Raw genomic sequence first — 26,748 nt, 5'->3', positions numbered from 1 at the left:
TCACATTTTCAAAACAGTAAAACAGTAGAAGGACATTCTGCAGTTGTAGGAGAACATTCTTTCTTCCAAGTCAGGATAAGGATTTACAGACACTCATTTTCTGGCAAAAGAAGTACTTTGCTGGGTTAGTGTAAATGTAGTTTTTCAGATAAAGATGAAGACCATATACCTACACAATTAATCAGCACTGGTGATTAGTACACAATCCTTTTAATTAAGAAAAATGCCCTTTGGCTAAGGGAGAGTAATTGTTTTTGTGGAAACAAACAGTTTAATTAACAGAGTAGCTAGTGAAGAGGAAATCTTTATTTATGAACTTAGACAATTATTTGGGAGTGATTTTGTTAGTCTCTTGTTTCAGAGAGGCGCAGCAGCTCATCATCTGTTGTTCTATATCTGCTTCTCAAATGCTCATGCTGTTTGTTGGAAATCTCTCTTCTTTATAAACATGTTTTGAGGCAAATTTAAAGGTTGTCCTTTTGTTATGAAGATCAGTAGGACTTGACCATACTCTAGGTTCCTCTAGAGCAGGAGTTTTCAACCTTTTTGGATCAGTGTACCCCCAGCCACCAGATGCAGAGCAGTGTACCCCCACTGGCCAGACACAGAGCGGGGGGAAGGAGGACCTAGCTGAACAGGACGCAGTGGGAGTCACCGTGTGCAAGCTTCCCCCAGCCTCTGCATCTGGCCCACCAGGCGACACCTGCGTGGGATGGTGCGTGGTGGCACTCCATCGTGGCCCACTCGCGCATACCCCTAGGGCATTGTCAAGTACCCATCTTGACAACCCCTGCTCTAGAGGCTTTCAGCATTTTATAGGATTGAGGCCTAGTAGAGAGAGAAAATTAAGTATTATAACAGTTGGAGTTGAGTAGCAGCTTTGTCTTATATGGGGCTGTGAGCCAGAACTCCTGTACTCTAACCCAGGCTCTGGCACTCATTTCCTGTATAACATGGAACAAGTCACTCTTTTTTCTGTGCCTCTGTTTTCTGTAAAATAACAGTAGAAGTTATTTACTTGACATTTAAGAGATCTGATGATGACTCATTAGTTAACAACCACCTAATAGTACTCAAAAGCCAGAGGCAAACAAAGGCAATGATATGCCAAAAGCTATGCTAACAAAACATGGTGGTTGCGATATTCATATTGTGAAATTCAGGAAACTACCTTTAACTTGTCCATGTGTCTGTCTTATGCTTGTTTTCTTTCTGGTTAAACGTAGTTTAATGTGCTATTCTTTGTACCATGTGTATGCCATAACATTACAAGCTTATGTAATGTGGTAAAAGGCCTGTATTTTGCCTTTTGCTCATCTTTTAATTGTGCAACGTAACCCTTGTGCTTAACAGTTTTCTGCATTTCACTGTTGCTATTAGTGGTTTTGTAAGTGATAAGGAAATTATCCTTTAATTTCTTCCATTGAAAACTGCATCCTCTACTACATACAATGACATTGTATCTCCTTTCATATGATGGGATTATGGAGTGATGACACTGAGGATGCTCCAACAAATGTGTTGGAGGGCAGCACACGATGAGCCCTAGAGCACTCATATAAAGACGGCATTACACTTTCTGGCATTTGGTACTAGTGAAACAAGAATTAGCCAACAGGACATGTTTCCCTCATGGAGCTTCCTAGCATTGGTACAGAACTGGCCCCACATACAAATTTGCACCATTTGGATTTCACGGTGCTGGAATAAACTGTGTCCTGATAACAGCTTGTGTTATGAGAAAGCTTTGTTCCACAGCTTATCACTGTTCTACTAAACTGATGAATGTGACACAATGGGTGTCACAACATACTTTATCAAAATTGGTAGATTGATTTCTGGTATAATTCCATTAAATTTGCTAGAGCACGGTAGCTCAGTCTGTTTTAATCACGTTTATAACAATTTATTATTGATGTTGTATTAACAGTTTCCATGTTCCATTTATGTACATTTTATCTTTTCCCATGGCAAGTTACAATACATTTGTAGATCATATTATACTCACACAGTTCTAGTTTGATCTATTGAGCAATGTGGTTGATCATCCACTGAAGTGGGGTTCTTATGTTTTGCAACACAGCTAAGTATAGTTCATCCAAAATTGGCATAAATTATGGGTCTCGCATCCTTCCAGTAAATCTAGTGGGGCCACGTCTTTGCACACAAAAGGGGGAGCATTGTTCTCTGTTGACACATGCCCACAGAAGACCCTTCCATAAGTGACATGTAAATTATGTTTTTTCTTTCTCTGGTAGTTAAGTACGTACTAGAGCTGTGCACAGCTTCAGACTGTGCTTCAGATCCAGACCAGCTTCGGATGCTTGGTGTCTGAAGCAGCATGTCCAGATTGAAGCGTTGGCTTCTTTAGGCTTTCTGAAGCGGTTTGGAGTTTCTGAAGAGCTTCAGAAAAGCTTCGGAGCCGCTTCGGAGATCCAGCCATAGGGAATCAATGAAATATCAATAACTTTGAAATTTGCAGGGGTGGTAGCCTTTGATGAGAGCATGAAGCCTGCCAAGTTTCAAGAACATCAGTGCAGGGGTTTGGGAGGAACTGCACCCCAGATTCTTGAAAGGAAAACTCATGTCACATTTATGTGTTACAACACAGTGGGGTAAAAACTGCAGGGATGGTAGCCCCTGGTGAGGCCACAAAGCCTGCCAAGTTTCAAGAAGATCAGTGAAAGGGTTCATGCAGTTTTCAGCCTGCTGCGCCTTAACACACACAGGGTCATCTATGTCATGAGTTTTGCCTGTCAGCAGCTTGAGGTGCAGTCTCCCCCAAACCCCTTCACTGATCTTCTTGAAACATGGCAGGCTTCATGCTCTCAGCAGAGGCTACCACCCCTGCAAGGTTCATCCAAATCAGACAAAAAACACCACAGTTATAGGTATTTCATTGATCCCCCATTATACCCTATAGCCAGATCTCCGAGGTGGCTCCGAAGCTTCAGAGCTGCTTTGGCCGGATCAAAGTGGGAACCAGGTCCAGAGCTCTGGATTGGATCCCTGGCATCCGAAGTGGACAGATCCGAAGCCGGATCAAACAGCTGCCTAATTGCACAGGCCTAGTAGATACTATGCTTACTGGAATTTTACACAGTATCTCTGACCAGCATGGGTTTTCCTTCACCACCACTGCCCCAGCCCAAAAGCAGCCCAGATGAATTTACATCTTCTAAAGAAAAAATAGTGTATCCCACTGTAACTTCTTTGTTCCATAGGATTTGATCCTGCTTCTATTAAAAGAAATAAATGGAAAAATCCTATTGTCTCAAGTGATGCAGGATGAAATCCATAAGAGGGCAGCAAATATAGCACTTCATGCTCAGTTTGTCCTCTTGACTTTCCATCCTTTTCACAGACCAGGGAGTTATATTTTCTTTTTCCATGTGAAAAATGTAGAATGCTACAGATTAGCTTGGTGTCATTATTGTAAGCAAATATCGTAAAATAAAATGAAATTACAGTTTTAACTGTAGTGGGAAATGATTTACAAATTACTTTTCACTTTTGTTGAAAAAATATTTCTGTGCTTATTTTGTGCTCACAATTATAATGTTATGCTTATTTTGTAACTGACAAAACAGGCATATTTATCATATTTATTATTTATTTTATATGATGCCCTTGCAAATAATAACAGATCTCTTCTTTATATTTTGTAGATTTAGAATATCCAATTTAATATCTCTTCCCCCCCCATTTCAGTGTTTTCCAGGGTGCCTGACAATACAAATTCGTACCATTTTGTGTATTTTCATTGTGATCTTAATTTACTCTGTGGCGCAAGGATGTGTGGTGAGTCTATCAATCCAGTATTACGTAGCTCAAGCATTATGTTTAAGAGCAATCTATTCTACATTGCACTTAGGCCCCCAGCTTAACCTATTAACATTCACTCTTATCCACACTCACAGATTAAAAATGTAAATATATGCATAGACATTGTATAGCACTGTGTGTAGCTTTAAACTTTTATTGCTATGAGTCTAAGGTGTTCAGATATCAGTGGTAAAACTACTAGTAAGTTATAAAGTTAATTCTATAGATTGGAAGCCATAGAAATGTTCATATCAAGCCATATGAATTGGTATAGCTACTGTGATATAATGGAAACTACTGATAAAATAGACATTTCATGAGCTCAGCAATTTTGAAAATCAGGCCACTTTTACTGGAAGCTTGAGGAGGGATTTAGGAACATTGATATAGGAACCTGTTTGAAAACTTGGACTTAAACACACACGTGCGCGCGCGCGCACACACGTTTTGTCTTCATCAAGCAAATGATAGTAGGCCTCATCCAATTTCCATTGAAGCTTATGAAATTCTTTTAATTGACTTAACTGGGTTTTGATCAAGCTTTTTAAAAAATGTAATACAAGGTGGCTAATGGTTTCAGTTAAATGTGGTGTGTAAAGATGTATCTTTGTGCAACTAAAAAAGCCAAGTTAAAGGGAGACACAGTAAAGAGCTAGGATTTTAGGAAAATCACTTGATTTTTTTTCTCTCCATTTCATAATCTCTGAAATGAATCTCTGAAAAATATCTATCTACCTTACAGGAGTATTCATTACTTGGGGCCAGCTTCTATTTCACCTATTAAGCTTCCAAGTGGACTTAAGCACCTAAATACAATTTTCATCCACCTTGTTCAAGTCTCTGTAAATCCATTAATGCATCTACTGTTGTAACATTCTATTATCTGACTCTAAAGACTGAGTCACAAAATAGCAGCCAGAAGGAAGAGGACCCACCCACCTTTTATAGTAACTGTTTTCAGGACTTGAGCAGGGTGGACTGGAATTTAACTTAGGTGCCCAAGTCTACCTAATAGGTGGAATACAGTCTGGCCCTTGGCGTGACATTTTGGTAATGTCAGGTGTCAGATACTTTGAAGATCTTGATGACAATGGTTTTCAGCCTTTTTAGACTCAAAGCACCCCTGGTTAGATTTGAGATATTTTTGGTTAGACTCAAGGACCCCCCTCAAGACCTCCCCCCAGCTCTTAGTTTTCACTTGTTTTTTTGGCCTAGGGAAAAATTTATATAGAAATGTTTCTGTTGCAAAAAATTCAGACAGACCACAGAAAGTCAGAGTGCTTTTGACACTGTGGATTCCTGTTTGAAATCTCTGTGTTTATCTTGTGAATCATGATTGCACACACAACAACACCTCATCCCTTTGAAAGGATCTCAGGGCATCCCTGGTTGAGAATTACTGTTTCATGGCTAACAAGGTTCAACTGCACACATAGATAACCCCAAAAGAGGTACTTAAATGTCTATGGAAATGTTGGGTATTTTGATTGCCTTTAAAACCACTTCCAGTACATCCTCTAATTTGGCTACACAGTTTTTGTCTGCAGTAGAAGTGATTTTAATTCCATCCCTTTATAAGAACAGCTATTTTCATTTATTTGTAAGTAGCTATTTTATAATACCGTAAATCTTTAAAATAAAGATATGGAAATACCACGAGTTAGAGCCATGATAGGAACCTAAATGTCACAGTACTGATTATTGTGCTGACTGTGATTTTGGTACCGCATTGCCTTGTGTAATTCACAACATCCAGTACCAGTTTAAGGAACTGAGGCTCCTTATACAAAGCATGGAGGGCATTATGCACCTGAGGAAAGATATTCCAAAAAAAAAAACACTGAGCAGAAATGGTGCTATTCTGTCCAGACCTTACTCTGAACTGAAGAGAAACATCTCACTCCATGTGGGATTTACAGCCCTAAACTCTCTCCAAGACTCTTTTATCACAGATCAAGGAGGGGACTGTTATGGCTGTCTAGGTCTCTAGCTGTAAGTAATTACAAGATATTAGCAAGTGCTATATTCCCTGTTTTACAGATGGTGAAAATCTGATAGAGAAACAATTATGACTAAGGCCACATAGCAAAGTGGTAGCTAAATAAGGACTAGAATTCTTCCCCATCTCCCCTATCCCATTCCTCCCCTTGCCTTATTGCATTTTGCTCTACCATGTCTTTCAGTCACAGTTTTATATTTTAGTGTAGCTGAGATTAACTTGTAAATCTTTAAATGTTTGGCTGACATGTTTTACCAGTGGAATCTATTAATATCTGAAAAACTCCTCTAGAGCTTTCCATAATCAGAGAGTTTTAAGCATGGAGGTTTCACTCATGTAAGTTATAGAGCAGATGGTGTTTTGCTGGATGAATAGTATATAAGTTACAAAACTCCCAAATGTTCTTTAGTTTTGAGATGCTAGCCCTTCTACAATGCAATTGGCATTTTAAAGGACCTTGAGAAAAATATCATCTTAATTTTTTTTTTTCACTCTCTGACCTCATTTCACAGTGGCAGCTATTATGTATTAACACCTAATGCTTTCTCTGTTATGTTTCATATTCTTAAATGACAAACTGCCTATAAAATATATTGCTTAATCACCTTTCAGATTGTCATTTATATATTTCATGGCATGGTATGAATTTAGAAAAAGTCTAATAATACACTTCAAAATAAAAGCAATAGTACAGTTGGGATTTATGTAGAGGTACCTATTAACATTAGTATTCTAATCCCATATCACCCTTCTCTCCCAGCTAAAATTAACTCCTATCCTCTCCATTGGTGGAGGGTAGAAACTCATGTGTAATAAAACTCACCTGATGTATTGGAACAAAGCCTTTTACTTGGGATTCCTCACTTTCCAGGTTGGTGGAATTTCATGCATCACTGACATTGGCTTTGGAAGAATTTGATTCTGCTTCCTCCTGACAAAGGGAATGTAGCCTAGAAAGAAGAGGGAGATGGAGTTTCACAAATAACCAAAGATAGGGATCCTGAGTTCCGTATCTATCGTATTTGAAACAAATATGGCTACTGACACAAATCAAGCTTAGCTCCCCAAGTGAAGGAGAGCAGTTTTTCATCCAGTTCTGTTCTACAGCACTGCCAGTATCATTTTGTTTTACAAGTCTGGATATACTCAGTCAGTAGAGTTTAAATAATATGTATAATCAACAGATTTCTTTCACTGAGAGCATGAAAACATTTCTAGCAAAAGGCCATGTAACTGTTTATTAAAATGCTTTTAATTCTTGGTAAGTAGATGCTGTCTTGGGCCCTTTTTTTTTGAGTGGAAAAAAAAGCTGTTTAGGTTCACATTTTAATCTTCTTGCCTCACTGCCATCTAGTGGACAAAGGGCGTGACTTCTATCTGAAACAAGGGTGGAAATGTCCACGGAAAAAGACAGCCTTGTTAAGGGGGAGGAATAGACATCTGGGGACCTTTAGTCCATACCTGATTGAGCGAAGGGGGCTATAAACAGGCTGTATTTTTATCAAGTTTTCATTTTAAATGGTTTCCCCTCCTCCTCTCTGTTTTTCCCCAGATTGGCTGCATGCCTTGGTTATGGAATACTAATTCCAGCAGTTCCATAGTCATCATTTCTCCTGGTGGAATGAATGAAACAATGAAAGAACTTCCATGTGACACAGCCCATTATGCTTTCCTTTCCTGCGTCGTGGGGACTCTTACTCTGGCAATATTTCTACGCGTCTCTTCCTTGCCAAAAATGATTCTCCTGCTTTTTGTTACAGTTTTGTACATAGTTATTTTGGAACTCAGTGGGTACAGAAAAGCAGTTGGGTAAGTGACCTGCAAAATTAAGGAAAAGGCTATATAATTCAAAACTGTGTCTACTCCCATTTTATTACTGTTGTCCTTATAGCATTCCACTGTTGTGTTAAGTGGAATTAAGTTAGCATCTCTGGGGAAATAATAATACTGAACTTGTAAACTTAGCAGAATAGTGTTCATATTATTCATAAATACCTTGTCAGATAAGACATTCAAGAAATTGGGTGATTGGGCATTTTTTGTCTTGGGGCGTAATATAGTAATCATATTATTGCAGTAGGTTCCTGTTTCACTGACAGTCCTTGTATATGGCAGTATCCATTTTCAAAAAGGGCAAGTGATTTTGGGGTGTCCAACCTAAAGTGTCTTGTTCTTCATAGGACGGTTTCGAAAACCAGGCCCTGGAAGAGTGTTTCAGGAGATGCATAGTATTTCACTAGTCATTCAAGAAATGAGATCAAGTTTTCACTTTAAAAATATCTGTACTAATTGTGTCCTTTCATTCTTTTTAAAGGGGTGGTTCCTTTTATATGCGTGGCTATGAACCTATATTAGCCATTCTACTGTTCTCCTGTGCTTTGGCTCTTCATTCCAGGCAGGTGGATTTGAAGTTAAGACTGGACTACCTCTGGGCTGTGCAGGCAAGGCACTCATTGTTTTTCTTTCAAAACACACACACACACACACACACACACACACACACACCCCACCCCAATACCAATGTGGTCCAAATATTTTGTATGCCGTCCATTGATATTTTAAGAAGAAAGATTACAACAATTCATTGATGAACCAGAATGTGGTTCTTTCATAAATTTGGTAGCATACCAATGAAAGGATTTTGTTTTTCTCTTTCTCTATTTTATAAAACTATACAAGGGAACTAAATTGCATGTGTTACTGCTGTGTACTAGTACCTGAAAGTAAAGGGTTTTTATTTATATTGGGAATTCCACATTAAAGAATTTGGTTGACTAAACAGTGCTATAGAGCTGGCATGAAGAAACTATCCCAAAGGTTTCTCTTTACTTTGCCTTGTAACACAACAACAAGCTGTGAACATTCAAATAAATTAGTGTGGCAAATTTAAAACTGATAAAAGGATAGAGTTTTCATGCAAAATGCAATTAGACTGTAGAACTCAGAATAAGACGCAATATGGGGGTCAGGCTGAGTAGATTATGTTGTATCTACTTGCAGCAGGGTTCCTAAGTCCTTTTTTGAAACATTTGGCACTGACCACTGCCTGAGCCAGAATACCAAATAAGACAGATGTTGAGTTGGATCCAGTATAGCAGATTCGGTGTTCCTAGAAGACCTGGAGGCCACATTCTATGCTGGCTTACATCCCATTCAATGCAATGGCAATTGGATTGTACAAAGGCCAAATTCATTCCTGCTGTTACTCTGTTGCCTAGGCTGGAACTGAACCAGATATGAATTTGGCTTTGTAAGTTTTGTCTCAAAGCTTCCCCACCTGATATGCAAATAGTTGGTAGCACAAGTATATCAGCTTCCTTCATGCTTTGTTTAAACCTATTTCCTTGTAATGTTGCCCTGTATGGCATCCAGGTTAATTTAGTAAGCAATGAATTACCATTTAATTCTTGGCATTTGTTATGTGGTATTCACTTATGTGTATGAAGCACAGGAAAAAAATATTCCAGCATAAAACAGCATAAAACAATCTCTACTTGTTATAGTGCTCCCAGAGCTCTTTATCCCATAGAGAAAAAAACATCCTACATAACTAGAATTGGTTGTTGACAGTTGGCTTCAGATAAATGAGGCATTTCTGGGAGGAGCTGTGATTCACATCTATACAAACCCACTAGCCCCAGAGTTCTGTACAATAATAGCTAATAGATATTCCAGTTGTGAAGTGAAGCAGCAATCTTGGAAAGACCACTCTAGGCTGACTGAGGACTGAATGTATAATCTAGTTCACCAAATATGGTCTAGCATTCTGTAGAAAGTCCAGTTACCAATAATTTGCTTAAGTAGCCTTGAAGTGAAGTCCTTAAAGGGCTTTACTTTTATGAGTGTATATATTAAAGTATATACAAGAAGTGAGAGGTTTCATCCTTGTGAGCGAAGTCTAATCCTCAAAGGTGCTAAGCCAAATGAAAGATGATACAACTTGCAAATTCATCAATGACTTAGAAGATGGGGTGAGTGCATCCTTAGCAAGGCTGCAGATAACACCAAGCTGGGTGGAGTAGTAGATTCACCGGAGGTTTAGGGCTAGGATTCAGAGAGACCTCAACAAACTGGAATATTGGACCAAAAGAAATGTTATGAAGTTCAATAAGGACAGGTGCAAAGTCCTGTGCTTAGGTTGGAACAATTCTATGCACCATTACAGGCTGGGGACAAACTGGCTAAGCAGCAGCTCTACAGAAAAGGACCTGAGGGTTAAAGTGGTCAGTGAATTGAGTACAAAGCAACAATGTGCCCTTGTTGCCAAGAAGGCTAACAGCAAACTGGGCTGCATTAGAAGGAGCATTGCCAGCAGATCAAAGCAAGTGATTATTCCCCTCTATTTGGTAATGCTGAGGCCACATCTGGAGTATTTTGTCCAGTTTTGGACCCCCCTCTATAGAAAGGATGTGGACAAATTAGAGAGAGTCCAATTTGGTGAGGGGGCTGGGCCACGTGACTTTTGAGAACAGGCTGAGGGAACTAGGCTTTTTTAGTCTGGAGAAGAGAAGACTCTGGGTCACGTCCAGACCAGACAAACACGGACATGTGGCATCACAGACCCATCTGCAGCACCCCACACCACACATGCAGCCGTTCCCTGCACTGCTACCTTGCAGTGGGCGGGGTAGGCTGGCCCGGGAGATCCTGGGGTCAAAAAACCCCACACTGAAGAAAGCACTGTGGCACACATGGTAGCAGCATTTACCATGAATGACTTGTGCCCTCGGCGGCTGAGGGTCATGGCGGTGACAGGAACCCGGTGGCAGTAACCTTGGGAGCTCCTGCAGACTCCGCCAGCACTATCGGAGTGGAGGGGGAGTGGGGGTGAGCACCGACTAACGGTTGGCGACCACCCGCAGCTGCTGTCAGCAGCGTTGGCGGTGGCCAGCGGGGATCACTGACCACCCACAGACGCTGCCGGAAGTGTCGGCAGTGAGGTGGCGAGCAGCGACCACCCACAGGTATTGCCATCAGTGTCAGTGGCAGCTTTTTGTAGTGGGTGCACCGCCATGCTGAGGGGGTGCACATGCACCTGCCCCAGCACACACCACCCAAAACTGCAGCCTGACCAGCTGGAGAGAGACTGTGGCTGCTAGCCAGTCTTCTTCCTGTGGCTGCAGCTCCAGGAAGCTTCCAGGACTCCCGGTAAGGCTGCTGGGACCAGAACAATCACTGGCCTCTGCTTCCACTACCCCACCTGGGGTAACCTGCTGCGCACGAGAGCTCACATGGCATGGGAGTTCCCCAGAGACAAGTAAGAGTGTCACAAGGTGTCCTACTGCTGCTCATCCCCAGGGAAACAAACATTCACTCTCATCTGGACATGTCTTGAGGGACAACTTAATAAAAGCCTTCAACTACCTGGAGGGTTATTACAAGGAGGATGGAAATGTACTGTTCTCAGCGGTGGTAGATGACAGAACAAGGAGCAACGGTCTCAAGTTGCAGCAAGAGACTTTTAGGTTAGATATTAGGAAAAACTTTCTCACAAGGAGGGTGTGTCTACATGTGACCAGTTTACTTGTGAGTATAATACTTGCAAGTAAACACTCCTGGGCAGGTGTCTACATGTGCAGGAATGTGGAAGCAGATTTGCTGCTCCTGCTTCCTGAAGCCCTGCAATGGGTTGCTGTCACCACATGGGGGAGCTCAAAGCTCTGATCGCAGCTGCCTATGGCCAGACACCTTCTTTAAAAGACAACCCCACTCCTTGCTCCCTGGCCAGCTGCATTTTTTGACCAGGAGCCGCGTCTTTAGCATGGGGGCAGCACACGGCAGCTCTCATGTCGCAGCCTCTGCCTTCCTGTGCCATGGCTGCTCCACAACCTGCCCTGGCCCCAATGCCCAGTGCCCCAGACTCCTGCTGGCTGCTGCACTGACCCAGCTGACCCATCATGTCGGCGGCTGGCCCACAGCCATCTGGGCCCTGTCAGCTCCATCACGTGCAGCAACCACCTGCCTGGCCCTACCTCACCGTGTCAGGGCTGCTGCCACTATACACCTGCTGCCTGGATCCCATCCTGCTGGCTGGACCCTGACAAGGATGCTGATGAAACATACCAGGATGCTACTGCTGGGGCTGCCCTTATCCTCCAGGCCCTTCATTCCTTCCAGGCCAGCCAGGACTGGTGGCTGCATGTTGTCAAGCACACCTGGAATAATGAACAGTGGCGGGATGAGCAGGCCATCTTCTGGGACCTCCTGGAGCAGCTCTGTCCATACCTGGAGTAGTAGGACACCAACACGCAGTGGCCCATTCCCTTGCTGAAGCTGGCACTGGCAACACGTAGGGAGTACACACAAGCGCACATGCACCCCTTGAGCGTGGTGGTGCACCCCCTACAAAAAGGCGCCTGCCCTGCCATTGACACCGCTGGCAGCATCTGCAGGCAGTTGCCAACCTCTGGTTGCCACTCGCCACCCCTCCCCCCTGGCACTGACACCACCTGCAGGAGCTCCCCACTTACCGCCGCTAAGCTCCCACCACCATGCTATCGCTGCCACCATGCCCCTCAAGCTGCTGGGGGCACATGTTGTTCATGGAAGCTGGCCATGCCCACCCGCCCCCTGCAGCTGAGGAGGACATTGCAACTGGCATTGATGTGTTCCTCGGTGTGTTAGAGGCCCATGCCTGCCTAGCTATGAGGGCATGGGCTGCTCAGTGCAAAAGGTTGTCTCCCACCTCCCTGCGTGCTGTGGAGGAGAACCTGGGGGTCAGGGAAGCTTGGGCAGCTGGGCAGAGAAGGAGGGCAGTGAGAAAGTGCTGGGGCTGGGAACAGAGTGGTGCAGGGTTTACCATGTTGGCAAGGCTGGTGTGCCCAGCAGCTTCTATTGGTCCCAGCTGGCAGCAATAGCATACAGTTCCTAGTGGTGTCCTCGGGCAAGGGATGTAGCATTCGGACACCTGGCAAGGGGCCCTGACCCAGGGATGAGCTAGCACTGCTGGCAGGCACTGACCCAGGCTCCCTGAGCTGCTGGTGGAAGCTGGGGATGGGGAACTTGGCAGGACAGACTGCTGGTGCCCTGAGACGCCCTCCCTCAGTGACATGTCACCGCAGGTGCCAGGCCAGAGCAAGGGCTGAGGCAGGCCACCCATGCTGCTGTACACAGCACGGCTGTGGCCTGTGTTCTGGGGGGCAAGGATCTCAGTCAGCTGCTGCATAAAGGGGCATGCATCAACTGACGATTGTGGTTGGTGATGGTGACCCACTGTATCCACAAGGCTATGACCTTTATGTGGCACTGCCACACTGACCCATTTTGCCCACAATGCTGCATCCATCCTGACAGCCCCTCAGAGACAGGGGTGCTGGAGCACCCACCCTGCACAAACTGGCACTGCACCTCTACCTCACCCCACAGTGCCATGAGATCACCAGTCTTCTGCGACCAGTTGGGGCCCCGGGCAGTGGCAAAAGGTGTTGGTGATGATGTGATCAGGGCACCTGTGCCAGCTCTGCAGGCTGTCCCTATGCTGCCAAACCTGGGCAGCTTACCTGCAGTGCCCACCACAGGGGCACGGCACAGGATGAGGGGCTGAGTGGTAAGGCAATGCCCTACAGCCCCTGCAGGCTCCAGGCATGCTGCTGGTGGTTGGCTTCAGGCAACTGGCACTGTCACCAGCAGCAAGGAGCTAGCTGCAGCTGGAACCAGGGGCTGGCAGGCCTGGCAGGAGCCTGCAGCAGCCTGCAGGGCTGAATGATGCAGGCCTGGTAGCTGCATAGCACTACATTGCCAGGCAGTGGTGCTGGGGTGCAGGCAGGCTAGCACAGGTAGCCTGTGGCCTGTGCAGGGATAACAGAGGCCAAGAGTCCCCACCAAGTTCTCTGCTGTTGTGCCTGAGGGCTCAAAATGCCTGAAGGGTTTTAAAGGGGCTGTGGCTGGGACTGCCACAGAGGCAGCCCAGTCTTGGGGCAGGAGAGGTTCCCGACCCTGGGTCTGAGCGTCCTGGCAGGGCTGACCGGGAGCAAATCTGCTCCCTAGTAGCACCTACATAAATGCTACTGTGCAATAAGTACTCATGAGTAAATTTGCACTTGCATAAGCAGCTAGCAAATTTACTCGCACATAGCAAAGTTTACTGTGCAGTAAGCGTGTGTATGTGTAGACATGCATGCTTACTGTGCAATAAACTACACTACTTTGCAGTAAAGTATCTCATGTAGATAGTAAAGTACTGGAACAGATTACCCATGGTGGTTGTGGAAGTTTGGAGTTCCTTGGAGCTTTAAGACCCAGGTAGACAAAGCCTTGGGTGGGATGATGTAGTTTGGAATGGTCCTGCTTTGAGCAGAGGATTGGACTATATGACCTCCTGAGGTCCCTTCCAACCCTAATTTCTATAATTCTAATTGTACTTTGGTTTACAGCAAAGGCAATGAGTATTACATCATTGTTATATCCCCACTTCATTATCATTTCTGTTTCCTTTAGTCACTCTGAATTTAAAAGGGAGCTGTGAACATCTATTTATTTTGTAAAATCTTATACATAGATAATCCAAATAAAAGTCTTAGGTATTACTGTCAGCAGAGTCAGATCCTGAAAACTGAGTAGGAGGATTGGGAGCAGAGTCACAGTAATGACTTCTGTCTGTCTCTTACTCTAGTCCAGAGTATGATACTAGAGGAAGGGAGACACAACCAGAGTGCCTCTCTGCCCAGCAAATGCCAGCTGCAAAATCTGTGTTTGCACAAGGAGCCGGGATACAAATTCTGTGACACGAAAGAAATCTTCAGCTTAGCCCATGTGTGGCAAGCACTGCTTAACAAGTACTTATTTTAAAACTTCTGCTACCACAAATGTAAATAAGTTACTTGAGTCAGTTTTATTCAAAAGAGCATAAATGAAGCAGCTGGGATGAAGAAGAATATTGTTAAATGATATTTTAATATGCCCTATTAAGGAAGCTTTCACAAAGTAAGATTCTTTTTCAAAACTCCCCATTAATATAGCTAATTGTTAGAGCTGGAAAGACAGTTTACAACATGTGCTAAGACCCCAGTATTATAATTATTCCCAAGTCCTAGTCTCACAATGGATGTTTTAGTTGTAATTATGACATCAAGATAGGCTGGATTAAAAGAAAGGATGGTCAGTTTTGGATCTTGAGCCAAAATTAAGGAAATCAAGAAATAAAATATGGTTTATTAGCAGTAGAAAATATTTTATAAAACGTAAAGTTATATAACTATATGTAGTCAGGGAACTTTTGGAGGGGCTGAATGTGTTTAAATCAGTAGGTCCAGATGCTCTTCACCCGAGGGTGCTGAGGGAATTGCGGGGGGGCCATAGCGGGGCCCTGGCACGGCTGTATGAACGCTCGTGGGGCTCTGGCCAGGTACTAGAGGATTGTCAAAGGGTCAATGTGGTCCCCATTTACAAGAAGGAGAGAAAGGAGAACCCCAACAATTATAGGCCAGTCAGTCTTACCTTGGTCCTTGGGTAGACCTTTGAGAAAATTATCAAGGACCACATCTGCAAGGGCCCAGCAGGGGAGGTAATGCTTAGGGGCAACTGGCATGGGTTTACTGAGGGCAGATCCTGCCTGACTAACCTGCTTTCCTTTTATGATCACATCACAAAGTCCCTGGATGAGGGCATCAAGGTGGATATTATCTTCCTGGACTTTAAGAAGGCCTTTGACACTGTTTTCTACCACATTCTCTTTAAAAAACTAGGTGACTGCAGCATTGATGCCTACACAGTCAGATGCGTGGCAAATTGGCTAGACAGTCGCACCCAGAAAGTGGTGGTGGGTGTGGAAAGCATGCTGTCCAAATTTGCTGACAACACCAAGATGTGGGGTGAGGTGGGCACACGAGCAGAGGGACAGAATCCAGCTAGATCTAGACAGGTTACAGAGCTGGGTGCATGAGAATAGGATGGAATTCAGCACAAACAAGTGCAAGGTGCTGCATCTAGGGAGAAAGAACCAGCAACACATCTATAGGCTGGGGAACACCCTTGTCAACATGGTGGCAGAAAGGGATCTTGGAGTCATTTTTGACTCCAGGATGAACATCAGCTGCCAATGTGAGGAAGTGGTCATTAAGGCTAACTGCACCTAGTTGTGCATCTGCAGATGCGTCACAAGCAGGTCCAGGGACGTGATCCTCCCTCTCTATGCAGCATTGGTCAGGCCACAGTTTAAGTACTGCGTCCAGTTCTGGGCGCCGCACTTCAAGGGGGATGTGGCTAGCATTGAGAGGGTCCAGAGGAAGGCCACTCATATGGTCAAGGGGCAGTGGGTCAGGCCCTACGAAGAGAGACTAAAGGGCCTGAATCTGTTCTGCCTCCACAAGAGAAGGCTGAGAGGGGATCCGGTGGCCATTTACAAACTCACCAGGGGGGACCAGTGGAAAATAGGTGAGGCTGTGTTCCCCTGGGCACCACCGGGGGTTACTAGCAATAACGGCCACAAATTGTTAGAGAGCAGGTTCAGGAGACATTACTTTACAGTTAGGGCTGCCAGGCTCTGGAATGGACTTCCAAGTGAGGTGGTGCTCTCTCCTACCTTGGGGGTCTTCAAAAGGAGGCTGGACAGACATTTGGCTGGGGTGTTATGACCTCAGCACTCATTCCTGCCTGAGGCAGGGGGTCGGACCTGATGATCTATTTAGGTCCCTTACGACCCTAAGTACTAGAGAACAGAAATAGTTGCACACAAGTTGTATGCCTGTATTCCAGATTACATATGTGAAGGCAAGTCATATTGTTCAAAGCGTTAATATATTCACAGGTATTTATTTTTCGTGTTTTTGAATGAGCATATAAGTTGCATGGATCTGGTTAAAAAAAGACTTTATTTTCTGCAAAAAAAATGTAGAGGAAACTGAAAACCTAAATAATTTATTTAAAAAAATAGCTTTTACATTATTAATCATACATGTGAATAGCTAAAACATGAATAGTTGAACAATGTTATTGTTGTTCATACAACAAATTATAAAAATATATTATTAAAAAAACCCATCAAGGTGGGGGAGTAAACATTCCAAATATATTATTCATTGTGAACTGTTTGTCTGTGAATATTGATTACATATGTTTCTGTGGAGAAAATACAAATAATTTTGCTGTACATCTCGTTAGCTGCATTTTTAAGAAAATACCTAAACATCTTTCAAGCATTTTTCTAAGCCTGAATTATTATTTTACAGTCTTCAAGCCAGAAGTTCAAAGTCTGTATACACCTAATGCTAAAAATCTAATCCTATGCAGTCCCTGTTGACATAAATTGCTGGTTGATATGGTCTCTTTCTTGTGGTTTTAGCGCCCCCTTCAGATGATGTGAATTTATTCCTGAAGGAACCAGGGTCGTTCAATGTACTTAGCTATATCATCGGACAGATAAATGTTATGTGATAACTTTTAGTTTTTTACTTTATCACAATGTATCTTTTGTGTTTTTAATAAAACACATAGTAGCTCATAAATGTTTCAGAACTCCTGTATATTTGAGCTTGTTGTAATTTTGACTATAACAAAATTGTGTAATACAACACTCTATGTATTCAGGTATGATACTATTATCAGAAACTATACCATCAGATTTATTATTATTATTATTATTTTCAAGAGAACACCATGAAAAAAATCTCCCAGTTTTACAGTTTAAGTTTTCAAAATACTATAACTGTTATGATTGCCAAACTGCATATGTAGTTTCAAAATTTAGCTTTCTTGTTGCACTCTTTCCTGATTTTTCCTTCTCATACATGTTTGCAATAATTGCTTTGTTCTGGGAGGTAATATTTTTGTTGTACAAACACCCTGCTGACCCAGTCAGTAGAAATAGAGGCAAATATTTGGCTAATACTCAGATATATAGAAAATATTGATCCCTGAGTATAAGTCTTATTCATTATGAATGTCTGCCACTTTCTGTAGCCCTAAAATTTCTTCTCTTATGAGCCCAAGCAGAGCAGTAAAAAGATGATATCCCTGCCAGATTCTGAGTTCCTCAGACTGCTAGAACCAGGAGTCTTTGCTATCTTCTTCTGGAGGCACAAGAAAGGCTCCTATAGCCAGGCTTAACTTGCATTATTAAAAGAATAAGAAGCCAATAAGAGGCCCACAGGATAGCCTACAAAGCCTCAGCCACCTGAGGAGGAAAGCACTGGAAGAACTTTTGAGGAAAAATGAAGGAAGTCTTTCCTTCCCTGGTTTTTAAGATCTCTCTCTCTTTCACATGGCATCAGATATCAACTTCCAAATCTGTGAGCCACTGCCTGGTATTATCACTCAATGTGCAGATTCCATCCATCACGTCTGAGCATTTGTGCATATTGCAACTTTTGTTTAAGTTCTGTGCTGTTTGTGGGTCCCCTCATTCACAGAGGATGCTGTCCATGACTTTCATCATATGAAGGATTGTTTTGAAGCATTCCTATCCAGATCTCAGTTTGTTCTGCTTGACTCGTACTTTTCTATCAATGCTGTACACAATGGGGGACTCGTTTGGAGTTGGTATAAAATGCTGTAGGAATAAATCTGACCTTTCCCAGTGGTTGGCTCACTAGGTTGCTGCCTGCCCATAAGTTTGGTTCAGTATCCCCAACCTCTTCCAGGAGCTTGTGGGGTTCATGTGCAAATGGTTTGTGACTTTTGAGCCTCCTATGCCTCCAACTGTTTGGGTGTTCAGTTAACAGTTGATGGAGCAGGTGGTTTTCATCATCTCTTGCCTCTTTTGATGGTAATGATGTTAGGTCTGTCATCTTATATCTCTTGGGCTAATGCCTGAGAGTATGGGGGGAGTACATCTGTTTGTGTAGGTTGTGCAGCTTGTTATGAGTCTCAGTGTGCTGCTAAGTACAGTGTTGAGCTTTTTAGTCTGACAACTTCTGGACTATACAGGAGCACAATATTCTGCTGGGGTGCCATTAAAAGTGCAGTCCTTCTGAGCACTTTGGAGTTGGCACCCCATGTCAAGTTGGCTAAACATCTTAAGAAAACTACCTGTACAGAGACTTTGCTGCTGACCTTCTGATTGGTAAGGGAATGAATGGTCTACTGTGACTCCAAAGTAAGTTGTGGTATGGTTGTAGGAAAAGATGTGGTTGCCTACTCTGATTGATATTCAGCATGCTCTTGGCTTGACTACTGTTCAGGTGGAAGAATGATGATACTGTTAATAAAGCTGAGCGTCAATACATTTTGGGACCTGAGAGAGTTTTATTCCATGGTCCCTGTGGTCTGGAGAGGAAGATGCAAGGAGGCATAGGGATTTTCCCTCTCTTCACTTCTGACTTCCAAGCAGATGTATGTGAGATCTGCCTTAGCAATCTAAAGAAGGGGGGATCCTCAGATTTCTTGGTTCAATGCTAGAATCAGTAGCAGCAAGGCCTGTCAAGGCTTTTTTCCTACTGATCATAATGAAACCATGAGAGTGCATGACTCAAAAGAGAGACTGTCTGACCTGAAACACTACCTTCTGGTTAAACTACCCTCTGGTTGGGCCTGCCAAGAGTGGATAGAGGTACATAATCAGAGTTTTCCTAGCTCTGTCCATCTTATCTGCCTGTCTATTTTTACGTTTTGCACTGCTACCCATAACAGTAGTATTTGGCACCTTCCATGTAAAATCACTAATGATGACCCTAATGGACTTTATTGAGTCTCTGGCACACCAACCTTTTTATGCTAGAATTCTGCTTGGGGAAGGTGTGTGTGTGTGTATTCAAGGTGCGTGTGTATTCAAGGTAAGATTCAAGGTTTAGTAGGCTTTTAGAGACAGTGTGTGAACAGTCCAACTGGGACTTAGGTGGTCAGCACTTGAACCTAGAGGTCAGTAGCCATGGTATCAAGGACAGACAAGGTTGTGAACCGAGGGGCCCAATTAGAGTCAGGGGATCAGGAGCAGGTGGATTTCAAGGCTGATTTGTAAGAGGCTGACATATAAGCAGGTCATTCTTAGTAGAATCATGAGATGGAGAGGAGGAGGTATGGGACTGGAACAGAAGATAGGGATCCAGCCCAGTGTCACTAGCCTAGGGGTCCAAAATAGGAAACTATAACTGTATAGGACTGGGTTGTCAAACTAAGAACATGAACCAGCTCTTGAGGTCCAGACTTTAGCACAGGGGTCAAGGAGCTGGCAAGGCAGTTTGGAAGCAAAAAACTCAAGGGACTAGAACCAGGAACCAATGGGAAGGAACCAGGAGCAAGGATGAAGCCAAGAAGCTAACAAGCTGGACCCAGAAAGCCAGGAGTCAAAAACTCAAGAAGAGACAGACTGGCATCTGTCCTTTCAAGGAGCCATCTAGGGACTGAAAAAGCAGCTGCTTATATAAGCAGACAGCTACACACATGCAAGCAGCTGAGGCTGGTTTAGGCCTTTGGTGGCCAAGCCCATTCAGTAGCCAAGACATCTGGAGGAAATTTAGCTTGCTTGCTGCCCTAGTCCCTGACTCAGTTGGGGACACAATGTGGCTTTCATATTTTGAGAGTTTTTTCAGAGTTGCCTAGTCATTTTAAAAACTAAAACCAAGGCCTTAAGTTGGCATTGGAAGTTGACTAGAAGCCAGTGCAGGGATTTGGGCACAAGCCAGACATAGTTCTGGCAGCCTGTGCAATAGAGAAGGCCTGCATGCCTGTATTCAGTCTATATACTAGTAGATTTTATGTCGTCTTCACACTCAGCTTCAGCACCAAAGCTAATTGAAGTAATCCAGCCTGGAAGTGACAAATTCATGGCATACTAAGGCCAGATGCTCACCCATGAGGAAGGAGTAAAATATCTTGGCAAGTTGAAGGTGAAAGATGCTTTTGAAAAAAATGGATGCTGCCAGGTCATCTAGTTTAGCAAGGAATAGCCTAAAGTTTCACACCACTTGACAAATGGGGTTTGCATATCTTTAATAGAAGGTAGAAGGGTGGTATTCTCCTTTTTGATCAGCCTCCATTCAGTCTTGTCTTGTTTTAGCTTGAACCATCTGTTTCTCATCTCCTGCAGGCATTCTTACATTTTAATGGTGGTAGTGATTTCATCAGCTAGAAATAAGATACATAGCTAAGTGTCACTGGCATACTGTTGGCAGCTGAGCCTGGAGTCTCAGCATCTCTTCCAGTAGTCTCGTGATAACTGTTGAAGGGAAATGAAGATAGTACAGATTTCTGAGTGACTCTGCTGCTAAGGGCCTTCAGAAAGAGAAGCAATTACCCATCAGCACTCTGAATTCTGTTCAGGAGATGCATTTGAAAGTGTTATAGAGCTATTCCATCCCCCATAAGCACTGTAGCAGTACCTTTTGTTCCACTGTGTCCAAAGGCTACATAAAGGTCTCTAGCCTAAAAACAAACCTGATAATGCAATACAAGGCTAATACAAAATGCAGATTTCTTTTTAATGATTTGGACTTCAGGCTATAATGAAGGTGTGTTACAAAAGTAAACACACTAATGGTTTCTCAGAGACATGAACAGGCTAGAATGGGATCACATTCTCTCAGTAATTTCCTAGGACAGGGTCTGGCCCTTTGTGTCTGTGGCCATGGGGCTTAGGGACAGATATTACACCTAAACTGATGATCAGGAACTGGTTTAAAGCTGTAACAGAATAGACATTCAGTGCACCTAAACCAGTTTCAAAATAGCGGAAACTAGTTTGAGATAAACCTGGCTGAATGTAACTTGACTGTTTTGGCTCAAACCAGTTTATGCAATGTCTGTCCCAGACCCCTTCCTGGTTTAACTTAAACCAGACTCCCCCAGCATCCCAGCATGCTCTCTGGGCTGGACTCTCTGCTACAGCCCACCAGGGTTGGCCCTGTCCCTCTGCTCCCCAGCTGGAGCAGAGACAGGCAGGGGTGGGGGTCTGGCCAGAGAGGGGTTTAATTCCCCCATCTCTGTCCCACCATCAAGGACCTGAGCCAAATCTGCCGGGTGCTCTCCTCTCACTGTGGCAGCAGTGGGGCACCATGGCCCCCAAGGCAGAGGGGGCCAGGGAGGAGGGTTAGTCTCCCTTCTATCCCCACTGGCAGCCTGCTATCACTGCCACACTCGCTCCCTACATGGGAATATGCCCCCTGCTGTTCCCTCTGCTGGATGCCGAAGGGAGGGGGGCCCTCCTCCCCCCACAAGGGGCCCTGCCAGCCAGTGTCTGGCCGGGCCCCTGCCCTGCTGCAGCAAAAGGGGGCAGGGTCCTTGATGGGAGCAGCAGTCCCTGGCATTATGTCATGGAGCGTGATCCCCTTCCTGGCAGGGGGCTGTGCTACAGGGCGGGCAAATCTGTTGTGGGCTGTGTGCAGCAGCACTGGGGTCCACTCCAAGCCCCCCACAGTGCTGCCTCACTCTGCAGCAGCTCTGCCAGCCCCACAGTGCAACCCCCCACCAGAAAGTGGCTCACACGTGTGGAAACTGTGACAGGGGCTGCTGCCTCAGTCACAGTCACTTGCCTCTCCAGCAGTCAGGTGGGGGCACAGTCAGACACCACCAGCAGGGCCCTAGGGAGGAGGGTAGGGAGCAGGGTTATTTACCGCTTTGCCCCTGGGGCACCACAGCCAGGTCTGTCCAGCCCAACCACAAATGCCTCTCGGTCTGTGCTTGGGACCAGCCCCCTCCCAGAAGGAGGACGCTTATTCTGCCGGACACTGCCCCGAGTGCAGATTGAGCAGCAGCTGCAGCCAGGCTAGGCAGACCCGGCTGCAGTGCTCCCCAGCTCCTGGCCTGAGCAACTGCAGGCACGTGCCTGCATTGCCTCAGTTCAGAAAGAATGTTTGTCCTGTTGCAGAACAGTTCAGCCTAGGCAGTTAGGCTAACCTGCAAAGGTTGAATCAATTTAGGCTCCAACTTTTTGAATGTCTGTCCTTAGCCAGGGAGATCATGTTTTAGTGTTAATAGAGATGGCTCTGTACTTTGCTCTCTAAGTTCTATGCCCTGGTCTGAACCCTGATGGTGAGGTACCAGAGATATTAGTTAATGATACATAGTGCTAGAGCTTGGTAAGTACTGCTTTCTTAATTATTTCAGACAGAAATGGGAGGCTTGGCTTAGGACTGGATGCAACAATGCTGGAGGAATACTGATTATGTACTTCTAGCTCAGAAATAGAGAACTAAATACCGGAAACGCTTGCTGTTTGCGGGTTCAGCATTTGCGGTTTCAAATATTCACGAATGTCAAACCCACATCTTAAATACACTTACAGGAGCATCTCAGCAGATTCGCACTTGCTCCCACCTGGCTCCCACCACCAGCACCAGGCTCCCGCCGTCACCAGCACAGCCGTACCCTGCCCCCCAGCTGCTGGGGGCACTGCGTTCATGAATGCAGTGCCATATTTGCAGATTTCACCATTCGCAGGGATCTCCAGAATTTATCCCCCACGAATGGTGTGGGTCATCTGTATTGTAGATTGGCTGTCCTACTAATCTTCAAATTCCCTACTCCACCTTGTTTGTCACATAAGATGTTTGTCCCTGGCTCCAGCAAGAGACGCACAGGCGAAAGCTCATCGTGTCCCTATTGAGCCCAGGGACCCCCAGAACCCCCCCCAGCAGGACCCCAACCTGGACCCCCCCAGCTCAGCTGGAGGTAGATGGAGCCTGTGGCAGAGGAGGGGGGGACCCCAACCCAGTCAGCTGCTACTTGGCCTGGCCCCCAGGGAGCCACACAACGGGAGCCTCATGAACAGGATACGCAAACAGGCACACTTCTGGGCCCAACATGTGAGTTAACATGGGAGTTCAAGCAGGAGGGCCCGAGGCCCTGCCAGTGGGCCACAGGGTAGGTAGTCACAGAAGTAGCTGGACTACCAGTGGTACAATGCACATGGCCACACGCCACACCCCAAGGGTCCCCTCAGAGTCTGAGGCCTCCCCCTCTGGCACTTCTGAGGTATCCACCCAGATGGAACCCATGGTTCTGGGCTCCGCACAGACGGAGCCTCTGCCTCGCAGCACATGCGACCGGGAGCATGGCCACCTCCCTTGTGACTCTCTGAGGTGCCAGATAGAGGAGCTCCAGGCCACAGTCCAGAGACTGCATGCCAACAGGGATGGTGAGCAGAAGCTAGACTCCTACTGCCAGGCCCTTCATCCCCTGGAGGCTGAGGGTAGACCAAAGTCATAGATTCATAGATGCTAGGGTCGGAAGGGACCTCAACAGATCATCGAGTCCGACCCCCTGCATAAGCAGGAAAGAGTGCTGGGCCTACATTACCCCAGCTAGATACACATCTAGCCTTCGCTTGAAGACCCCCAGGGTAGGGGAGAGCACCACCTCCCTTGGGAGCCCGTTCCAGACCTTGGCCACTTGAACTGTGAAGAAGTTCCTCCTAATATCCAATCTAAATCTGCTCTCTTCTAGCTTGTGGCCATTATTTCTTGTAACCCCCGGGGGGGCCTTGGTGAATAAATACTCACCAATTCCCTTTTGTGCCCCCCGATGAACTTATAGGCAGCCACCAGGTCGCCTCTCAACCTTCTCTTGCGGAGGCTGAAAAGGTCCAGTTTCTCTAGTCTCTCCTCGTAGGGCTTGGCCTGCAGGCCCTTAACCATACGAGTGGCCCTTCTCTGGACCCTCTCCAGATTATCCGCATCCTTCGTGAAGTGCGGCGCCCAGAATTGCACGCAGTACTCCAGCTGCGGTCTGACCAGCGCCCGATAGAGGGGAAGTATCACCTCCTTGAACCTATTTGTCATGCATCTGCTGATGCACGATAAAGTGCCATTGGCTTTTCTGATGGTTTCGTCACACTGCCGACTCATGTTCATCTTGGAGTCCACTAGGACTCCAAGATCCCTTTCCACTTCCGTGCCACCCAGCAGGTCATTTCCTAGGCTGTAGGTGTGCTGGACATTTTTCCTCCCTAGATGCAGCACTTTGCATTTCTCCTTGTTGAACTGCATTCTGTTGTTTTCTGCCCACTTGTCTAACCTGTCCAGGTCTGCTTGCAGCTGCTCCCTGTCCTCTGGCGTGTCCACTTCGCCCCATAGCTTAGTGTCATCTGCAAACTTGGACAGAGTACATTTCACTCCCTCATCCAAGTCGCTGATGAAGACATTAAAGAGTATCGGTCCAAGGACCGAGCCCTGCGGGACCTCACTGCCCACACCCCTCCAGGTTGAAACCGACCCATCCACCACAACTCTCTGGGTGCGACCCTCCAGCCAATTCTCTACCCACCGGACTGTGCAGTCATCCAAGTCACAGCCCCTTAACTTGTTCACCAGTATGGGGTGGGATACCGTATCAAAGGCCTTCCTGAAGTCCAAGTATACGACATCCACCCCTCCTCCTGCGTCGAGGCGTTTTGTAACCTGGTCATAAAAAGAGACTAGATTGGTCAGGCACGATCTGTCTGCCACGAACCCATGCTGGTTTCCCCTCAGCATAACTTGCCCTGCCGGGCTCTCACAAATGTGAGCCTTGATAATTTTTTCAAAGACTTTGCCAAGGATGGAGGTGAGACTAACTGGCCTATAGTTGCCCGGGTCCTCCTTCCTCCCCTTCTTGAAAATGGGAACCACATTGGCCCTTTTCCAGTCCTCCAGGACTTGACCTGTGCGCCACGAGCGTTCAAATATTCCCGCCAGTGGCTCTGCAATGATGTCGGCCAGTGCCTTCAGTACCCTCGGATGGAGCTCATCCGGGCCTGCCGACTTAAAGGCATCCAGTTCTTCCAAGTGACCCTGCACCACCTCAGGGTCCATGCATGGAAGTCTGGTGCCTTGCTGCTGCCTCCCTACACTCCCAGTGAGAGACTTGTCATGCCTCTCGCTTAGGAACACTGAGGCGAAGAACTCATTGAGGAGTTCAGCCTTGTCCCCTCTGTCCATCACCAATTGTTTCTGCCCATTTAGCAGAGGTCCTATTCCTCCCTGGGCCTTCCTTTTACTCCCTATATATCTAAAAAACAATTTCTTATTGTCTTTTACTTGGGTTGCCATCCTCAGCTCCATGGTAGCTTTGGCCTGTCTAACTGCCTCCCTACAAGCACGAGCAGAAGAGGTATATTCCTCTTTGGTGATCTCTCCCTGTTTCCACTTTTTATGTGCTCCTCTTTTGGCCCTTAGTCTGCCCTGGATTTCTCTGGTCATCTTTCAGGACAAGGGAGGATTCAAGGATCTCCCATACTGTCCATCCAGAGGGTTGGACCAAGGTAGTCAATGGGCCCAAGGCCCACTGCACCAGTGTCCCCTCCCCTCTGGAGTTTTGCAATGGGTATGAACCTCTGGCAGCCCCAGTAAAGCCTGCAGAGCTGCCACCTCCTGCAGACAACAGAGGCTCACTCACAGCTACTATCCCTGCTCTCCCTAAGGCCACATGTAGAGTGGTTGTTGTGGGAGACTCCCTCCTGAGGGGAACTGGGGGCACAATCTGCTGCCCAAAACTCTTAGCCTGAGAGGTCTGCTGCCTCCCAGGAACCCATATCTGGGACATAGCCAAGAGGATCCCAAAGTTCATCCAGCCCACCAACCACTACCCTATGCTCCTTGTCCATGTGAGCACAAATGACATGGCTCGGAGCAATCCCAGCTGGGTCAAGAGAGGCTACAGGGCTTTGGGAGTGGGGGTTAAGGGGTTGGGAGTGCAGGTGGTATTTTCTTCAATCCTCCCAGTTACAGGTTACAGGCTGAGGAGGGAGAGGAGGATCAAGGTAAGCAACCAAAGACTGCAGTGCTGGTGTCATCGTGAAGGCTTCGACTTCCACGATCATAGTCCACTCTTTGATGAGAGAGGCAGTGGTCTGCTGGGAATAGGTAGCCTCCACCTCACTGGACTAGGGAGGAGGCTCTTCTCAGCCAGAATGGCTGACCTGCTTGACCAGGTTTTAAATTAAGCCTGCCAGGGGATGAGGGGACTACTGCCACAGCAAGTCCACTGGGAAACTTTTGCAAATCCAGCAGGCTAAGGCACTCAAGGGAACCCACCCCTACCCCAGCCCCAGAACAATGTGTAGGGAAAACTAGAGCCTC

The 26,748-nt window shown here is 45.6% G+C and overlaps 1 protein-coding gene across 1 annotated transcript in view; it reads left to right on the top strand.

Annotated features, from left to right (window-relative positions):
• Nucleotides 1–26,748, top strand: part of ADCY1 (adenylate cyclase 1) — a 274,667-nt gene that overhangs the window by 217,700 nt on the left and 30,219 nt on the right. Inside the window, exons 12-14 of the mRNA XM_090049959.1 lie at nt 3,712–3,801; nt 7,377–7,633; nt 8,139–8,265. Of these exons, the coding sequence (XP_089906085.1) occupies nt 3,712–3,801; nt 7,377–7,633; nt 8,139–8,265 (474 nt within the window). The remainder of the gene's footprint in view (nt 1–3,711; nt 3,802–7,376; nt 7,634–8,138; nt 8,266–26,748) is intronic.

This window comes from Crocodylus siamensis, chromosome 5 (genome assembly GCF_052110815.1).
Source record: "Crocodylus siamensis isolate JL-2025a chromosome 5, ASM5211081v1, whole genome shotgun sequence".
Taxonomy (NCBI): domain Eukaryota; kingdom Metazoa; phylum Chordata; order Crocodylia; family Crocodylidae; genus Crocodylus; species Crocodylus siamensis.
Note: the sequence above shows the minus strand (reverse complement) of the source record. Positions and strands in the feature narration are given on the sequence as shown.